Source organism: Podarcis erhardii (genome assembly GCF_964252035.2).
Source record: "Podarcis erhardii genome assembly, chromosome: 16".
In the NCBI taxonomy this organism is placed as follows: domain Eukaryota; kingdom Metazoa; phylum Chordata; class Lepidosauria; order Squamata; family Lacertidae; genus Podarcis; species Podarcis erhardii.
The window spans coordinates 24773471-24790993 of record NC_138514.1 but is presented as its reverse complement, the minus strand read 5'-3'; the positions used below and the strand labels follow the sequence as shown (position 1 = coordinate 24790993).

The 17523-nt window shown below is 47.4% G+C and overlaps 1 protein-coding gene across 1 annotated transcript in view; it reads left to right on the top strand.

Moving 5' to 3' along the window:
• The window catches only part of BAZ1B (bromodomain adjacent to zinc finger domain 1B), a 35872-nt gene that overhangs the window by 6146 nt on the left and 12203 nt on the right, over positions 1–17523 (top strand). The window contains exons 2-11 of the mRNA XM_081843768.1: positions 85–201; positions 1384–1528; positions 2186–2387; positions 10348–10469; positions 10693–10890; positions 11691–13350; positions 14142–14280; positions 15314–15471; positions 16081–16192; positions 17050–17148. Of these exons, the coding sequence (XP_081699894.1) occupies positions 85–201; positions 1384–1528; positions 2186–2387; positions 10348–10469; positions 10693–10890; positions 11691–13350; positions 14142–14280; positions 15314–15471; positions 16081–16192; positions 17050–17148 (2952 nt within the window). The remainder of the gene's footprint in view (positions 1–84; positions 202–1383; positions 1529–2185; positions 2388–10347; positions 10470–10692; positions 10891–11690; positions 13351–14141; positions 14281–15313; positions 15472–16080; positions 16193–17049; positions 17149–17523) is intronic.

Genomic DNA, 17523 nt, shown 5'->3' with positions numbered 1-17523 from the left:
TCCATGCAACTTGTGTAAAGCAGTGCAGATAAAGTGACAGCTGCAAATTAAACACAATGTTTTCCTGAGTTGTTGCTCCTTCAGAGAGTATGAAGCACGGCTGGAGAAATACAGCCAGCGAATATGGACCTGCAAAAGCACCGGAAGCAGCCAGCTGACACACAAAGAAGCCTGGGAGGAGGAGCAGGAAGTCGCTGAGCTGTAAGTAGCAGAATCCAAAGCATCTATTTTTAGAGACCAGGGCATGAGCTCTAAACGTAGGATGCTGGTTGTTTGGCAAGTGGCAGACTGTTGCTGTGAAAATCATCATCAGAAGTCTGAGTCAGCATCCAAAGAAGGATTGAACATCTTTCTCCACCTTGGCCTTGCTGCCTCTTCTAATTCTTGCTTTTGTTTTGTTAGGGCCTTATTTTTCTTGTTGCTTATAAATGTACAACTTGCCTTTTATAGTCCAGTATGTTTTATTTTTTAATTGCCCTTACTCTGTTAACGACTCAAGGCAGTTATTGATCTGGTTGATATTATACTGCAGTTAAAATCAAATCCAGATGTGTTGCACAAAAATGCAGTAAGAACACCACTCTTTGTAATCATCTCAACGCTGTTCTAGAGGCTTTCTGGAAGATCTTCTCGTGCTGGGTATTCATGTCGAAAAGCCACTCTAGGCACATTTCCCCCTTAGGTAACAGTTGCATGTTTGTTCAAGACATCCTTCTCTGCAAACCAGGCTCCCAAAGGGCCCAGTGTCTGAGATGAAAGTTCCTGACCTAATTCTGTCTCTGAGTAGGTAGAAGTGGTGTGTTTGTGAGTGTTGGTCTGCAGGTGGAGCTTATGTCAAAAAGTTCCTGCACATAGAAATCTAGCATATCAGGAAAAATACAACTTGCCTCCCCTCAGAACAAGGTTCTATGAGCCTCTGCTTGCAGTCTCAGTGGGGTAATATTGAGAAGCAGGTTTATTAGCTCATCTGCTGTTTGTGAGAATTAGACCACGAACTTTTCACCTTGTCCTCAACTTGTCTTTTGATAGATTGACTAAATCTTCCTACCCAAGTTTTACAATTGACTATCAGAGCAGGCAGAGTGTTGCAGGCTTGTACAGTTCCCTTGATATGTACAAGTTTTGTACCAGAGAACTGCACACAGCTTCACTAACATCTTTCCCTCCCCCTTATCTTGGAAGTTGCAAGGCAGCTTCCTATGCCATGGTGGATTTTGTCATTCTCAGCTGACATTGCTGAAAGAGGGATTTGTGAATTGCTTCATGAACGTGGCTTCCATTGTTGGCTGCTGATTCTGTGAGTTTACTGTTGTCCGTTTTGTAGTAGTTGCCACTTAAATGGAATGTGTTATATCCCCCTCTCTCTTTTGATGATATTTTTAGCTTGAAGGAGGAATTCCCAGTTTGGTATGAGAAACTTGTCTTGGAAATGGTTCATCACAACACAATTTCCTTAGAAAAACTGGTAGACACTTCCTGGCTGGAGATCATGACCAAGTTTGCTGTGGGAGAAGAGTGTGACTTTGAGGTAAGGCCCCGGCTTGAATGGATCAGGGTATCCAAGGCTGTTTCTCTTTTCTGGGCCTACTTGTTCTTATGCACCTTTTGCCGTCATGTCCAAAAGGTGGAATACTCTTTCCCCACCTCCAAACTGATGTAATTGGTTTCCAGAGGAATTTTAGTGTAATTATTAGATACAACATGCCTGGGAAGAGGGAAGAGGGTACAGGTTACCTTGGAACAGGTTCCTCTTCCAGTCACGTGACTGGAACAAGTGACCAGTTATCTCCTAGAGGGCATCATTTGGGTGAACTCAGGTGCCATGTCTTGTTCAGTGACTGCAAACAAACCTCTACAGGAGTTCTATAAAAGCCATTGCTGGTTTTCAGCTGTGGATGGCTGCTGGGTTTTGATCTGTTTAGTGCTTCTTTTAAAATGTGTATTTGCACTGGATTTTAATTTGGCATTAGTGGATTGTCATACCATCTTGCCTATTCCAGCCATGCACAAGGGGATGTGGGTGGTAAACTTAGCTTTGCTCCAGGTGACTAGCAGCTCCCTGCCACCCCCAACTGCATGCATGAACCCCCCACAGTCACCATTTTGTAAGCAGCTCCATGAATCTAGTCATGTGTTCACTTTGGGCCTCCCTACCAGTTCTCATCGGTTTCCCTCTTCCCATCAGGTTGGGAAAGAAAAGGTGCTGAGAGTAAAAGTAGTAAAAATCCATCCTTTGGAGAAGGCGACAGATGAAGAGGCACCTGAGAAGAAAGCCGACGGGGCCTGTGATTCCCCGTCCAGTGACAAAGAAAATTCCAGCCAAGTGGTTCAGGACAACCAAAAGGAGTTGGCACTGAAGGAAGATGACAGCCGGAGAGAGAGTCTGAGTGAGTAACAAGCCACGCCCTGGCCTGAGGGATGTTGGTGATCCACTATCTTTTATCCGGGTAGTACAGGCTGCCTTCAAAAGATCTATTGGTTACCCAGGTTGGGGGGGGGTGTGTGCTGATCTCCCTTCCAGGTTTTCCCAGATTGCTTTGGGGAGAGAGTCTATCTAGACGACAGGTGACTTTGGTCTGCTGGTGACACCCAACTTGCTCTCTGTTCTGGCTAAGTCAAGGCCTCCTGTGTCTGTCATTGTAGGACTGATACTTAGTTGAAGAAGCATTAGGAAGCCCCCATTCCCTTTGTTATGGGTCACTGGCCCTGTGCAAGGCTGCAGCCTTTTTTAACGTGCGTGTCTGAAGGGTGTTGCCTTTGGTCTTGCCACTTCTGTATTAATAATCCACTTGATTGCCCTTTGGGTCAGATAAATGGAGCATTCCGTGGAAAAAGGCAGTCATAGTTGTGGTCGTAGCTTAAATATGGTATGCAGGTAGATCCTTTGTGTAGCGTTTCATGGGAAGTAGTTCCATTGGCTGGTGTTTTATGCCCATGCTTTCTCCAGCAGCTTCTCCTATAGATTCTAGTTACAGTGGTGCCCCACAAGACGAACGCCTCGCAAGACGGAAAACCCGCTAGACGAAAGGGTTTTCCGTTTTGGAGGCGCTTCGCAAAACGAATTTCCCTATGGGCTTCCTTCGCAAGACGAAAGCCCATAGGGAAATCTCCGGGACAGCGGGGAAGCGCAGCGCGTCTTCCCCACTGTCCTCGGACCTCCTCCAAAGGCTGGCGGTGGGGCGGAGAGACCTCCTCCCTCCGCCAGCCTTCGGAAGGCTGCTCCGAAAAAAGAGGTTCGGCAAGCCGCCCTATATTCACGAAGCTGGTAATTAGCAGACGGGGGAGTCAGCTACTCCTCTGGAAGGACGCCGAGCTTTTTATCCATAAAAAAAACAAAAAGGAAGGAACTGAAGCAGCTACAACCCCAAGAAACACAAGGCAAGTTCAACTCGATAATTATTCCAAGGGACTTTTGTTTTTTTTTGTTTTTTGCTATACTGTCTAGCTACTTTACTGGTTACGCCGTGAGGCTGCTGAATGAGGGAGAAAGACCTAGTTGAATTTTAAAAGAAACAAGTTATAGTATGAAAGCCTAGGACCAGTAATATTTTCCAACATTTTAAATGATTGATACCTCACAAGCCCCGATGTAAATTGCTGGAGAAACTAACAAGTTGAAGAGGTTGGAGAGGTCTAGAGGCAACTTCCACAAACCGGCATTTTTGCTATTGTTTACTCCAGCTTAGAACAAAAGATAAGTCGCTGTTAAGCAAGCACCTCCTACCATATATCCATATATACCTATATACCCACTATGGTCCTCACCAGGAAAAAATACAAGGACCAAGGAATCTTGCCTAATTCACCACAGAGCCCGATGGAGAGCCGAAGGAGACAAAGTAAAATTACCAGCTACTTTCCTTAAAAAGACTCGAGTAAGAGAACTCAGAATGAGAGTATTCTAGAGGTAGCTATGCCTTTGCCACTCACAGTGTTGGATTGGTCAACACAGCTAAAGGACTTGCAAACAAACAACAAGAGGACAAACCATCCAACAAATTTGGCCCAAGAACTTGCCATAGCAGAGAATGCTACAAAGGCTAATACAGCCAACACACCTGATGCTAATCCTCATTTGTCACCGCTGGAACTTGGAAGCAACCTTTCAACCCACTGGTTGAAAGCCAATGACAGCGGAACAGAAATGCGGGGTGATTATCTTCAGGAGCAGATATACCAGATTTCTACGGATCTCCTTAACGTCAAAAAATTCTTATCGATAACAAACGGGCTTCTCCTGACCCTAGTGGACAATTTCAAACAACATGTGAGCGCTTCAGTCCAGAATACAAATCCCCTAGCCAGCCCGGATCTACCTCTCCCTAGCAAACCCCGGAGGAAAAAAGCCGAGCCTAAGATGAAGAAAAGCAAAAATATGAAAAACCTAAGGCGGCTTAAGACAACTCACCGTACCTGTAAAAAATATTGGCAGAAGCTCTTTAACCTTCTTCCATCCCTTTCTACAAATGGAACAAACAAATCCAACTCGAGTGCCACCAAAGAGACACGTAAAGTAGATACACTCACAAAAGAATCTAAACCAAGCTTTGAAGAACCAACACCGAGCTGGGACAAAGGAACTAATCCATCTACAGTTATACCGCCCCAGAGTCCTCTTATGGCCAGCACAGAATCTGTAGACAGAGGTGAGCTGGCGACCCAAGCTATTGAGGGGAACCACTCCTCTCAAGCTCGACAGATGTTGTGTCCTAAAAGAGTATGGAGTTTAGTCCTAATCCCACAAAAGCTTGTCTTTGCTAATTACCCTAAACCGCCTAGATTTTATGCAGGGTCGGACCGTATAGACCACTTTTTGTCCATCATAAGTGGCATTTTACCGGGGGTAGTAAAAGCAACTGACATAGCCGCTATAGAGTATCTACATCAGGATGATTGCTCGGTACGAGCATTGATTACTTTTTTAGATCATAGTCTGGCCAGCTTTATTTTTAGAGCTAAAAACCTATTCAAAAAAGAAAGAATAGTCCTATTAAGAATATTTGAAAATAGAGCACCTTTAACCTCTCTGATGGGGCCCAAGGGCATAGGAATGGAAGCTCACAAAAGGGAAAAAACCAACCACCAAAACCATCAAAATAGAAAGCATAAGTTCCAGCAGGATCATCTCCATCAAACAGTGCCAAATGAAAAAAAGGAAGCTCCACATCCAACTGGCGTTTGGCCTCTCACGTGTGATAGTGAGGACTCCATTTTGGAGGAAGAACTCTCACTGATAAAGCGATTCTGGTCACTGCACTCTCCAGCTCAAACTGAGATCCTGAAAAGACTTGATTTACTTCGAAGCAGACTAGAAAAAAAGGATGACCAAGGTGAGACAATGAAGGACCCTTATGTGCAGCCCATATCTCCCAAATGTCTAGTGGATAGGAGGACGGTGGGAGGCACCTTTAAATGTGTAGACGTGGAATTACAATCTGAGCCCCCTGTGATGTACAATAAAGTAAGACCAAATCAAGGTGTGAAATCTCAAAGCGCCTGGCACAGCTATCTTAAATTGTCTCCGAATGAATTAGCTTCCCCCCCCAACTCCAAAATCTAGCCCCAAATCACCAAGAAGAGAGGATCACTACACTCTCTCCAAGCAGTCATTCTCGAAAAGAGCCAATGGGTGTGTTTTTTTAGACACCAAAGAATTGCTGGACGTGGTGGTGACATAGATCCAGCTCCCCGAAGGGCCCGGGGCCTAAAAGTGCTGTCTTGGAATATCGCGGGTTGGCACGCCAAGAAAAACAACCAACAATTTTTGTGCTACCTTAAGCAATTTGACATCATCTTCTTTCAGGAGACATGGCAGAATGACCCTATATTTCTCAATGGGTATAACTGCCACTACCTGCCTGCCTCTCCATCTTTAAGGGGCGGCAGATCTAGTGGTGGCCTAGCTTGCTTCATTTCCACGGAGCTGGCGCATTCTCTAACAGCCCTACCCAGCTGCAATTCTCTAGCAACAGCCGCTCTACTTAGCTTTAAGAGAACTACTCTTCTGCTGGTCAATGTCTATATTCCCCCAGGCCAAAAAAACCCCGCGGTCAAGGCTATATGGGCTGAGCTAGAGGCGTTTTTAGAGCCTTTCGACTCTACTTACCCGTCTGCCCTGACTATTGTGTGTGGAGACTTTAACGCTAGTATAGGAACAGATGACAACAGTCTATACACTCACTTCAACCTATTTATGGACCCTGAAGAACAGACGGATATTGGTGCGACACGACTGTCCAAAGATAGAAGAAGTAATTTTTCAGGTCTTTGCTTAGTGCAGGCTGCCAGACGGAGGGAACTGCTGATATTAAACGGCAACATAGAGGGGGATCGCCCCGGGGAATATACCCATTTTTCTAAGGCTGGGGGAAGCGTCATAGATTATATTCTAATCTCAAGATTTGCTCACAGCTTTGTAAGGAAGTTCCAAGTGGGCCACAATACTCTGAGTGATCACCTACCTCTAATTTTAGAGCTTGCAGGTCGGCCTTTTGACCATTCTATTGCCGAGCCACAATATATACCTTCTGTAAATTTGGGTATACCTGCTCCCAAAAGACTCAAATGGTCCCCAATACTGAATGAAAATCTAACCCTCCTTCTTCAGTCACCGGAGTTAAAGCTTATTCGCTCCGCTATTGTGTCAGGCAATTCAGTAGATGCGATTATGGAACGCTTTAAATTACTTTTGGAAAGATTGAAATCCCATTTAACAACAGTGATACATAGCGCCGCTACAAAGAGGGCAAAGGACGGAGCTAGTTGGTTTGACCTGGAGTGCAGGCAAACAAGGAGTCAAATGAGAACAGCCTACCAGAGATATAGGAAATCAGGGACTGCCCTCCTACTTAATGCTTATATTTATCTGAGAAGGTCTTACAAACAATTACTAAGGAGAAAGAAACTGGAAGCTGAAAGAGCCGCATGGCACAGTCTGGTTAAGGCATCGCACGAGAAAGATACTACTTGCTTTTGGCGAACCATATCTGGTCTACTGGGCCAGGAGCGTACTAATTCCATCTGTACAGTGGAACCAATGGAGTGGTTGCGCCATTTTCAATCTTTGTTCTATGACCAGGAAGTCCAACACTACAAATTATGTATTCAATTGGAGGACCTACCTCATTGGCCACCAGTAACTGTAAAGGAAGTTGAGAACTTAATCGCACAATTAAAGAACAACAAGGCCCCAGGGAATGACTACATCCCTGCCGAACTTCTGAAGTCCAACATTGGCTGGTGGGCCCCCCTGCTGGCGTCTTTATTTTCTTGGATCGACTCAACGGGTTTACTCCCAGATGGTTGGACTGAGGCAATAGTTATTCCAATCTACAAAAAAGGACCTATGCCAGACCCGGCGAGTTATAGACCAATCAGTCTTCTGCCTATACCCAGCAAACTATATGCCAAACATCTTTATATTAAGCTAACTAGCTGGCTGGAAACTGAAGCTATTCTAGCGGAAGAGCAAGCGGGTTTCAGGCAAGGCAGGTCCACCATAGACCATTGCTTCACCCTAGCCTACTCTATTGACAAATATGCCAAAAAATCCCGTGGGGTGCTATATGCAGCCTTTATCGATCTAAAGGCTGCTTTCGATTCAATTCCACGTGCAAGACTCTGGGATAAATTGAGCACATCAAGTATAGACAAAAGACTATTATTTCTGATCAGCTGTTTATATAAAGACACGGTGCTGCATGTAAGAACTTCGTCAAATGGCCATCTTATAGGACCAGTTCCTGTCTGCAAGGGGGTCAAGCAAGGTTGTATCTTGGCCCCAGTTTTATTCAACTTTTACATCAATGATATGGTTAATTGTTTGTCATCTCCGGACTTCCACGCCCCCAAACTGGCTGACAAATCAATATCAGTACTTTTGTATGCTGATGATGCGATACTCCTATCTCGAACAAGAATAGGCTTAAATAGGCTCATAGGTGAATTTTCAGCATACTGCAGGAGAGAGCAACTGGTAATAAACTATCAGAAAACCAAAATTATGGTTTTTGCAAGGAAACACAGACAGTACAGCTGGAGGATGGATAACCAGACAATTGAACAGGTTAAAGCCTTCAAATATCTGGGTATCGTTTTCCAGTCGACCGGGTCCTGGGATGTCCATCAAAAATGTGCCAAAGAAAAAGCAGCTCAAAGTATTAAGATGCTGTCCCGCTTCTTTTATACGAAGGGGGGCAGATACATCCCAGCAGCCTTTGAAGTTTTTCAAGCAAAACCTCTGGCGCAGTTACTGTATGGGGCACAAATCTGGACGGGGAACCACTGCTCTAGTCTTGAAACTGTTCAGTCTAAATTCCTAAGGCAGATATTCGGCGTCCCCTCCTGTGTTCCAAACGCAGCATTACGACTCGAGGCCTGCCTTCCATCTGTAGAAACTCAGACCTGGCAAAGAACATTTAACTATTGGCTTCGTCTTAATCTAAATCCACCTGGTCTATTGCCTCTAGTAATGCAAGACCCTTACAAAAGCAAGTGGTTCAAAACTGTGCAACAAAAACTTCTTACATGCGGTCTGCATTCACAGTCCCTACTATCAATGGGCCTCATTAAAGCAAAGAGTCTAATAGGCCAGCGCCTGAAAGACATTGAACGGCAAAACAACCTGACTATCTTAAAGAAACTGTGCCCATGGTATACCTACTTTCCCCCTTCTCATTTTGATTCTCCAGCTTCATATTTGTTTAAATTAACCATCCCAAAATATAGACGTGCCTTTACATTGGCTGGATGGGATGTTCTCCCTTCTGCCGTACTCGAAGGTCGCTACCAAAAGACTCCATTTGAAAAACGACTCTGCCCATGTGGAGATGGTAACACGGAAACAATGTCCCACGTCCTCCTATCCTGCCCCCTTTACAAAGACCTAAGGAATGAGATTATTACTCCACTCATTCTCGCCAACCCCGGTCGTTCACCAGACATCACACTGTATTTCCTCTTATCTGATACGGATAGTCAGATAACAGAGAAGGTCGCGAGGTACATCGAGAGAGCTATGAAATTGAGGGCCATCATCTGAGTGACAGACTTGTTCATCTGACGGACCTCCTTTTGCTTGTTCTTTCCTCCCTTTTATCCTTATTTCTATTTTTAATTCTTGTATAGCTGTGGCCTGTTGGCTTTGCTAATAAAGTTTTGATTTGATTTGCTGTAGGAAGTTTTCACAAACAAATAAGGTGCATTGTGTGGTTGGACAGCACAAACATTTCAGGTATGCTGTTCGCAAGCAGGGAAACTTATAGACGGAAGCCAACTAACTTGTCACGTTCTTTGATTAAGTCTCAGTGTACTAACTGAGCATACTTAAGGGTTTGCAAGCAGCAACAAACAACATCACTGGTGGTGCTCAAGGAAACTGTCTTTCAGAGATCCGGGCTCCTTTTCAAAATTAGGGGTGCTCTGCCCTGACTTTTCTAGTTCACACATTTAAAATATTCAATAGCGGTGCATATGCTACCTTTATGTGCCTCCATTGGAATAAAGTCAGAGGTCTTTGTGCAGGCAGAAATCGTGTGCACATTGGAGCTTGCCCATGTATAAGATTCTGCTAGTGGGCTGCCAGTCCTCTTTCCCTTGACAAACATAAAACACTTTACTTGCTAGAATGATGGCCATCTCCTCTCATAATACTCAAACTTTGGATCACCTAATGAAATTGATTTGTAGAACATTTGCGTGGGGGGGGGGATGCAGGAATGCAATTCACAGGAGTCTGCTGCTGCTACAGGGTGCCTTTAAATGCTAAATCTTAATGCAATATTGTAATTTAATGCTGGTATTTTATTTTTATTGTTCTGCTGTGTCTTGTTTCGTTGTGGTTTTTTTGTTCTGTTCTATAAAAACACTTCACAGGAGAGATACATGGCAGCTCTGAATGCCATAAGATGTGGTGGCAGTGGCAGCAGTTCCTAACTTTAGACGGCTTTCTAAAAAACTCAATTAGACAAATTCATAGAATAGCTTAGGTCTGTCTCCTGCAGTGGCTGATTGGAGCTCCCTTGTCCAGAAGCTATATACCAGGAGCTGGAGACCAGCAAGGGGGAGGCTGCTGCTTCTATGCCCTGTTTGGGGGCTTCCAATTCTATCTGTAGATGCAGGATGCAGAGTTGTGGATGGACCTGTGGTTTGATCCTGCAGAGGGCACTCAGTATTAATCCCCCTTTAGAAACTTCCCTGCCTGCTCCTTTGGTATTGGATGGTGTGTGTTTATTCCTTGGCCATCTGTGCTTTTGTTGCCCCTCAGTACTGCAGTTCAGATTAGTCAGCCTAGGCCTTTTGGGGCATATTGTGCTGCTAACACACTCCCCCCCCCCATCTCTTATGCAGGTGACCGGGCGCGCCGATCTCCTCGGAAGCTTCCTACTTCTCTGAAGAAGGAAGAAAAAAAATGGGTCCCTCCAAAGTTCTTACCGCACAAGTATGATGTCAAGCTGCAAAATGAAGACAAGGTAAGGGAGTGTGAGAGAATTAAGGGTCCTTGACTGCCCGTTGGTGGTGAGGAGGAGGAGGCGTGGCTGGTTAAGGTATCAGCACTGCTGCGAGGTCAGGAGCAATTAAAAGTAACTGTTTCTATTTTAAACAGTGGTATTTAAGTACAGTGGCAAGCTGTGGGCTGACTGCCACAAGCTGAGGAATAGAAGAGTCTAAAGGCTTGTTTCTTTGTCTCCCTAGATCATTAGCAATGTGCCAGCAGACAGCTTAATTCGCACAGAGCGGCCACCAAACAAGGAGATTCTGCGCTACTTCATTCGCCACAATGCACTCCGGGCTGGAACAGGAGAGAATGCTCCTTGGGTGGTCGAGGATGAGTTGGTGAAGAAATATTCACTTCCCAGCAAGTTCAGTGACTTCTTGCTTGACCCATATAAAGTGAGAAATAAGGCAAGATCTGTCTTGGGTTGTGGGTTGGGAAAAGGACAGGAGTCTCTGTTGATGCATAATGGTTACTTTGGGGGGGGGGCAGTGTTAGCAAGGGTGAATCTTAGCTCTACAGCAAGCCCTTGCCAGTCATCAGGTGCCAAAGGGATGATTCTGGTGAGGCTCAGACTTGACCCTCCATTGCCTTCCATGTGGTCTGCCTGCACTGGAGACACCAAGCTGGCCTGCCTCCATCTCTGCAGTGTGCCTTCCCTTCCCTGTGACTGCCGTGTGCAGATGTCTTCCAAGGAGGGGTGCATTTGGGACTCCAGATCCACCTCTTTTGTACTTCTGCAAACCTCAAGGTTTCCCCAACCATCCTTATGCCTCCCTCGTGCCAGGTTTTGCAGTCAAGATGGCTACAGTATGTGTTTAAAACAATGGAGTGTGCATTATGTCTCATATGTTTTGCATCTGGGTGACTACTGTAATCCTAGAGCACGTTTTTGGCTAGGTGGGATATGTAGAACGATATATGTTGCCGGCAGCATGCTGCAGGTGACATTGAGGGATGCTGTTGACTGAAAGGTGGAAAGGGCAGTTTCTCTAGAAATGTATGTGGTTGTCCCTTTCTGCATCGCTAGCATTCAGGAGCACTTGAGGCTCCAAAGCAGCCTCAAAAGTTCTGTTGACTTTCGAGCAGAACATTGAAACAGATCCCCAGTTAGATTTTCCAACCTATCCCTTTTTTTCCCTTGTGTTTCTTTTCCCCCCAAGACTAAAATTTACCTTTGCTTCTTCTTCAATTCCAGTACCTGACGCTCAATCCCTCGACCAAGAGAAAGAGCACGTCATCCCCCGATCGGAAGCCTTCCAAAAAGCCTAAGTTGGATGGCTCTTCTCCAGGTCAGGGGCTAAGCCCCTCTCTGTGGTGCAGTGTGCACTTGAATAAGTCTATTGTGGGCTCTCCGCTGAAAGTCAAGAACTCCAAGATCCCCACAGAGGAGCTGGAGGAGGTGATGAAGATGATGTCTGCAGGGAAGCTTGGCAACTTCAACAAGAAACGACAGAGGAATAAGAAGCTGTTGAATGGGCAGAAGGCTACTGGGAAGTCCCGCTCCCCCAGGAAGGACTCCAAGATGAAAATGAAGCAGATGACACTGCTGGACATGACGACCAAGGGCACCCCCAAGGTGTCGCGAGCGCCCCGGGGCTCAGGAGGAAGCCCCAGGTCCTCTGGCAAGCCCAAGCACCTCCCACCCGCAGCTCTCCACCTCATTGCCTACTACAGAGAGAACAAGGACCGTGAGGACAGGAAGAGCGCCCTCTCCTGCATCATCTCCAAAACCGCCCGGCTGCTCTCCAGCGAGGATCGTGCCCGCCTTCCCGAGGAGCTGCGGGGGATTGTGCAGAAGCGCTTTGAGCTCCTCGAGCACCGGAAGAAGTGGGCCTCCATGACTGAGGATCAGCGGAAGGAATACTTGAAGAAGAAGCGGGAGAAGTTGAAGGAGAAGCTGAAGGAGAGAGCCAGGGAGCGGAGGGTGAAGGAGATGATAGAAAAGTTGGAGAAGCAGAAGCGCTACGAGGACCAGGACATCAAAGGGAACAACCTGCCCACCTTCAGGCTTGTGGACACTCCTGAGGGACTCCCCAACACCCTCTTTGGGGATGTGGCCATGGTGGTGGAGTTCCTCAGCTGCTATTCAGGGCTCCTGCTGCCAGACGCTCAGTACCCCATCACGGCCGTCTCCCTCATGGAAGCCCTGTGTGCGGAGAAGGGGGGCTTCCTATACTTGAACAGGATCCTGGTCATTCTCCTGCAGACCCTGCTGCAGGATGAGATTGCGGAGGACTACCGTGAGCTGGGCATGAAGCTGTCAGAGATCCCCCTCACCCTGCACTCTGTTTCTGAGCTAGTCCGCTTGTGCCTGCGCAAGTCGGATGTGCAGGAGGAGAGTGAGGCCTCAGAAAACACGGAGGAGAACAAGGACCTGGCTGCCTTTGAGGACAACGAGGTGCAGGATGAGTTCCTGGAAAAGCTCGAGACCTCAGAGTTCTTTGATCTGAGTTCTGAGGAGAAGCTGCAGATCCTCGCAGCCCTCTGCCACCGGATCCTGATGACCTACTCTGTGCAGGACCACGTGGAGTCCAAGCAGCAGATGTCAGCTGAGCTGTGGAAGGAGCGGCTGGCCGTGCTCAAGGAGGAGAACGATAAGAAGAGGGCGGAGAAGCAAAAGCGGAAGGAGATGGTGGCCAAGAGCAAGGAGAATGGCAAGGAGGAGAGCAGCTATACAGGGAAGGGGGAGAAGAAGAAAGGAGAGGCTGTGGCAGCAGTGGCAACAGAGAAAGGGGTCAAGACGGAGCCACGGGTGGAGTTGGAAGCGGAAGACATGATCAGCGCCGTCAAGAGCAGGAGGCTACTGGCCATGCAGGCCAAGAAAGAGAAGGAGCAGCAGGAGATGCAGATGAGAGGTAATGGTGATTCAAGGCCCAGAAATGCCACTGCGGAAAGAGAAGAGAGGCTGTAAACTCCTGTTCCTGCTGAACCTCTGATTCCAACCTCTGCAGTGGAACCCCTAGGGAAGGGGGTGGGTGGGTGGAGTTTGTGGAGAGGGATTCCCTGCTGCTCAACCTTGGTGGAGGCCTGTGTTCCACTGATGTCACAGCAGGCAGATCTGAGCTATCTGTGTAGGTCTTCACCAGAAGCATTTTGTTCATAGAGGCCCCCTGGGCCAGGAACTCCCAGGTTTGGTTGTTGATGTCATGCCCACCCTGCTCCTTAAGGCCTCCAGTCCTGACACCCAAGCACTGTAAACATTTGCATAGTGACTGCCCTTTGCTCAGTCCCCTTTTAAGTGTGGGTTGGTGGCGGTAAGTCACCTGGGGGCTGTTTCACCTGCTCAGTATCATTTGATGTCTGTAGCTGAAGGTGTACCTGTGTTCCATGGGACGCTGTGGTGCACCGGATCTGGATAATTTGGAAGTTCTGACCAGCTCTCATAGCCCCAGCCCCATGCATTTTCACTTGGCAGATGTTCCATCTGTAAACCAACCCTAAGTTTGGTTGCTTTTCTCCACCCCCCACCCCATACAAAAGTGTGTGTGAATGCTTCCCTGATTGAAACAATGTTTGTTTCCTGATTGGCTCTTAATTGAAGGAAGAGATAAAGCCCACTTATGAGAGAGCGAGTTAGTTTCTCATCAAACTTTAAAGGTGCAAGAGCTCACACTGCTGGGTTTTCTTCCTTTTTCTTCCCCACCAGTGAAGCTTGAAAGAGAAGCGGAAGAGGAGAGAATCCGCAAGCACAAAGCTGCAGCTGAAAAGGCCTTCCAGGATGGCATTGCCAAAGCCAAGCTGGTCATGCGCAGGACACCTATTGGCACAGACCGTAATCACAACAGGTAAGGGTGAGGAATGGAGAATCTGGCTGTGTGGCAGTTGGGAAGCTGCCCAGATGGACCATTTGGCTGTGTGGCTCAGTGGGGTGGGGAGCCTGAGGCCCTCTAGATGTTGCTGGACTCCCAACTCCCGGCAGCTAGCCTGCTCCAGTGATCAGGAATGATGATGGGAGCCGGGAACTCAACCACATTTGGAGGGCTGCAGGGGAGAGCCCATCCCCGGGGGGAGAGGTAAGAAGTGCAAGTTCTGAAGTGCAAAACTCACTACACAAGAGCCCTGGAGGCAGAGAGCACATGGGGATCGATGATGGTTAGTCCGTGGTTAGCCAATGTGGGGCCGTCCATATGTTGCTGGAGTCCCAACTCCCACCATTCCTCAGCATTGACCATGGGTAGCTGGGGCCAATGGGAGTTGGGATCCAGCCACATCTGGGGGACCACTCCTCTGATTGGCAGCAACTCTCCAGGGTTTCTTTAGTCAGATCATCATAGGAACACAGGAAGCTGCCTCATATCAAGTCAGAGAATTGATCCATCTAGCTCAGTATTGTCTAAGCTGACTGGCAGTAATGGCTCTCGAGGGTTTGGTGGGATGGGTCTCTTCCAGCCCATGTGGAGATGACAGGGATTGAACCAGTGATCTTGAGCATGCAAAACAGTTGCTCTTTTCAATGAGCTACATGGTCCTTCTCTGTAGTCCAAGGAGGAGGCTTTTCTTCCCTTTGCTTCTGCTCGTTTCCCTCCTGCTGCTGCTTGAGACACCCATGTCTCTGCTTTGCAGCCTGTTCACTGCTTGCTCTGTTTGTAACTTCAGCTGGGTTCCTTCCTGCCAGCACATTGCTGCCCTTCCTGCATCTTGGTCCTATAAGACACCCTCCTAAAGACTGTTATTAGTCATCACAAGTACTGTACTGCCAACATTCTGCAGCCTATGCTTTTTCCTCAGTGACCTGGGTGTTTCTTGGCAAAGCTGCTCATCTCATAATACCTGGTGCCTCTCTCACACAAAGATCTGGCATCTATCTGGTCTCTCTAGGTATTGGCTGTTCTCTGATGAAGTTCCCGGGCTGTTCATAGAGAAAGGCTGGGTACATGATGGCATCGACTATAACTTCATGCCTCCCCACAAGGAGGAGGAGGACGATGAGGAGGAAGAGGAGGAGGAGGAAGAGGACGACGACTACCACCAACAAGGCAAGGCTGACCATTCTCACAGGTTCTTGGTGAAGTTGCTGGATGTATTGGGCGGCATTCGTCTTGGAGTTGACCTATTGAAATTAATGAACACGGCTAAGTTAGGACCATTAGTTTCAGTGGGTCTACTCAGAATAAAACAGATGAATATCACTTGCTATATTTGAGAGTATGAGTTGCTGAATTTCTCAGCAAGAAAAAAACAACATGAAGCAAGTTAATCATTAAGCAGCCCTTAATCAGAAATTGTCCTCCGCAGCCTGTGAAACAGCTGCCTCCATTTGGTGGGGAAGCAGGTGCTAGGGCTTCGCTGGGCCTTTGTTCACGTCACTGGAGGACAAGCTCTGTCAGCCAGCTATTCATTTTCTTGTGCTGGACAGGTTGCTTGAAGCCATGTTGTGCACTAAGCAACCATCCAGGAACAACTGGCATGTTATTTTAAAGTAAGAGCCCACAGAGCAGCGTTCTGTAGAAGGCTTCTCTCATTTAGGGGCCTGAGTGCCCAGTTGACTTGCTTTGCCTCTGGGGTGCTCAAAGGAAGCTGTGGGTCAAAGGATGATGATGACGACAGGGTGCTCCTTGTTCACTCTGTGTGTGTGTTGCTTGCAGACACTCAGGAGAGCCTGGTGGAGGGCAGCGTCTTGAACACTCCGCAGGGCGCCCTACTCATCCCGGAAATCCCTGTGGAGACCACGGCGCCCAAGCAGGGACAGAACCTGTGGTGAGACTTGCTCTTGGCAATAGAGATGTGTGGGTTCTTGCCCACCAGTAAAATTGGGGATTTAGAGGTGGGGGGGAGCATGCAGCAGCCGGGAGGTGAGAGAGTTTCTCAGCGCTCTTCAGATTAGGAGGCTCCCTTGCGCATGGCATCTTCAAAGGAGAGCCAGGCAGCAGCCCTCCTGGCTTGCAGAAGTGCAACCTGGATTTTGCCAATAGGCCTGCTGCATCCCATTGCATTTGACACCACCCCCATGTGGCGAAAAGGTTCCACTATGTGTTACATTTGCTTTGATTGATTAACTGCTGTATGCTTGAAGCTTCTCAGCTACGCAGCTGAGTCTTGGGCTAATTGGCAGAAAGGCTTCTGGAATCTGCTCTGTACAAAGTACTCAGTACTGCAGGGTACAAGATCTGTTAATTAAACTATTGTTTAAAAGTGGCTAGAGAGCTGTGTAAAATGTAGGACTCATAGCCCCACCCTTGGGCCCCTCTCTCCAGCTGAGCTGTTCGGTTTTGACATCCCATGCTGATGTGCCTCTTGACCAGCAGGGGGCAGTAATAGAAGTCCTGTTTGTGCAATGAGTCATGGCCACATTCCCTAGCTTATGGTTTAGCATTTAGTCCCTCCTTTGCTTCAGGAAAAATGGCAATCCAGAAAATTTAAATTTACGGCAGCTTGGTGTGAGAGTTGAATGTGGTCTTCTCTGATTGAAACATGTTTAAACAATTTGAAGACTTTGTTAGTGGCGTGGGCTGGTGAGAGACTGGGTTATGGGTGCCCACCTGTCTCTTGGGTTGAGTTTTATTTTCCTGCTGCTGAGACTGGCATTGAGTAAGGTGTCTGGTCTCCTCCTCCAGGTTTCTCTGTGACAGCCAGAAGGAGCTGGATGAGTTGCTGGCCGCCTTGCACTCGCAGGGGATAAGAGAGAGCCAGCTGAAGGAGCGACTGCAGAAGAGGTGAGGCCTCACGGACTGTTTTTTTAGTATTGTGGAGCAGTGTCCCTGGATGCTGGTCAGGCAAGGGAGGGAGAAGAAGTTGGCATTTGATGCCAGGATCGTTTCGGTCTGGGAAGAGCAGTGTGGAGGAGTGGGGTGTTGTTTTTTGAAGCCATCAGGTCACCTCTGTGTTCTTTTTTGCGGCTTTTCTCCTTACGCAACGATCCTTTTCTTGGGGTGTGGGATTTACAAGATCACAAATCTTTCACATCTTGGACAAATGTTTGTGGATGGATAAAATTACTGAGTGGGTTTGCTGGTGTTGCTGCAAGTGTAGACTTTTAGGCGCCTTAGTGCTTTTAACAGACATTGTACATAACAATGCAATTGCAGCAC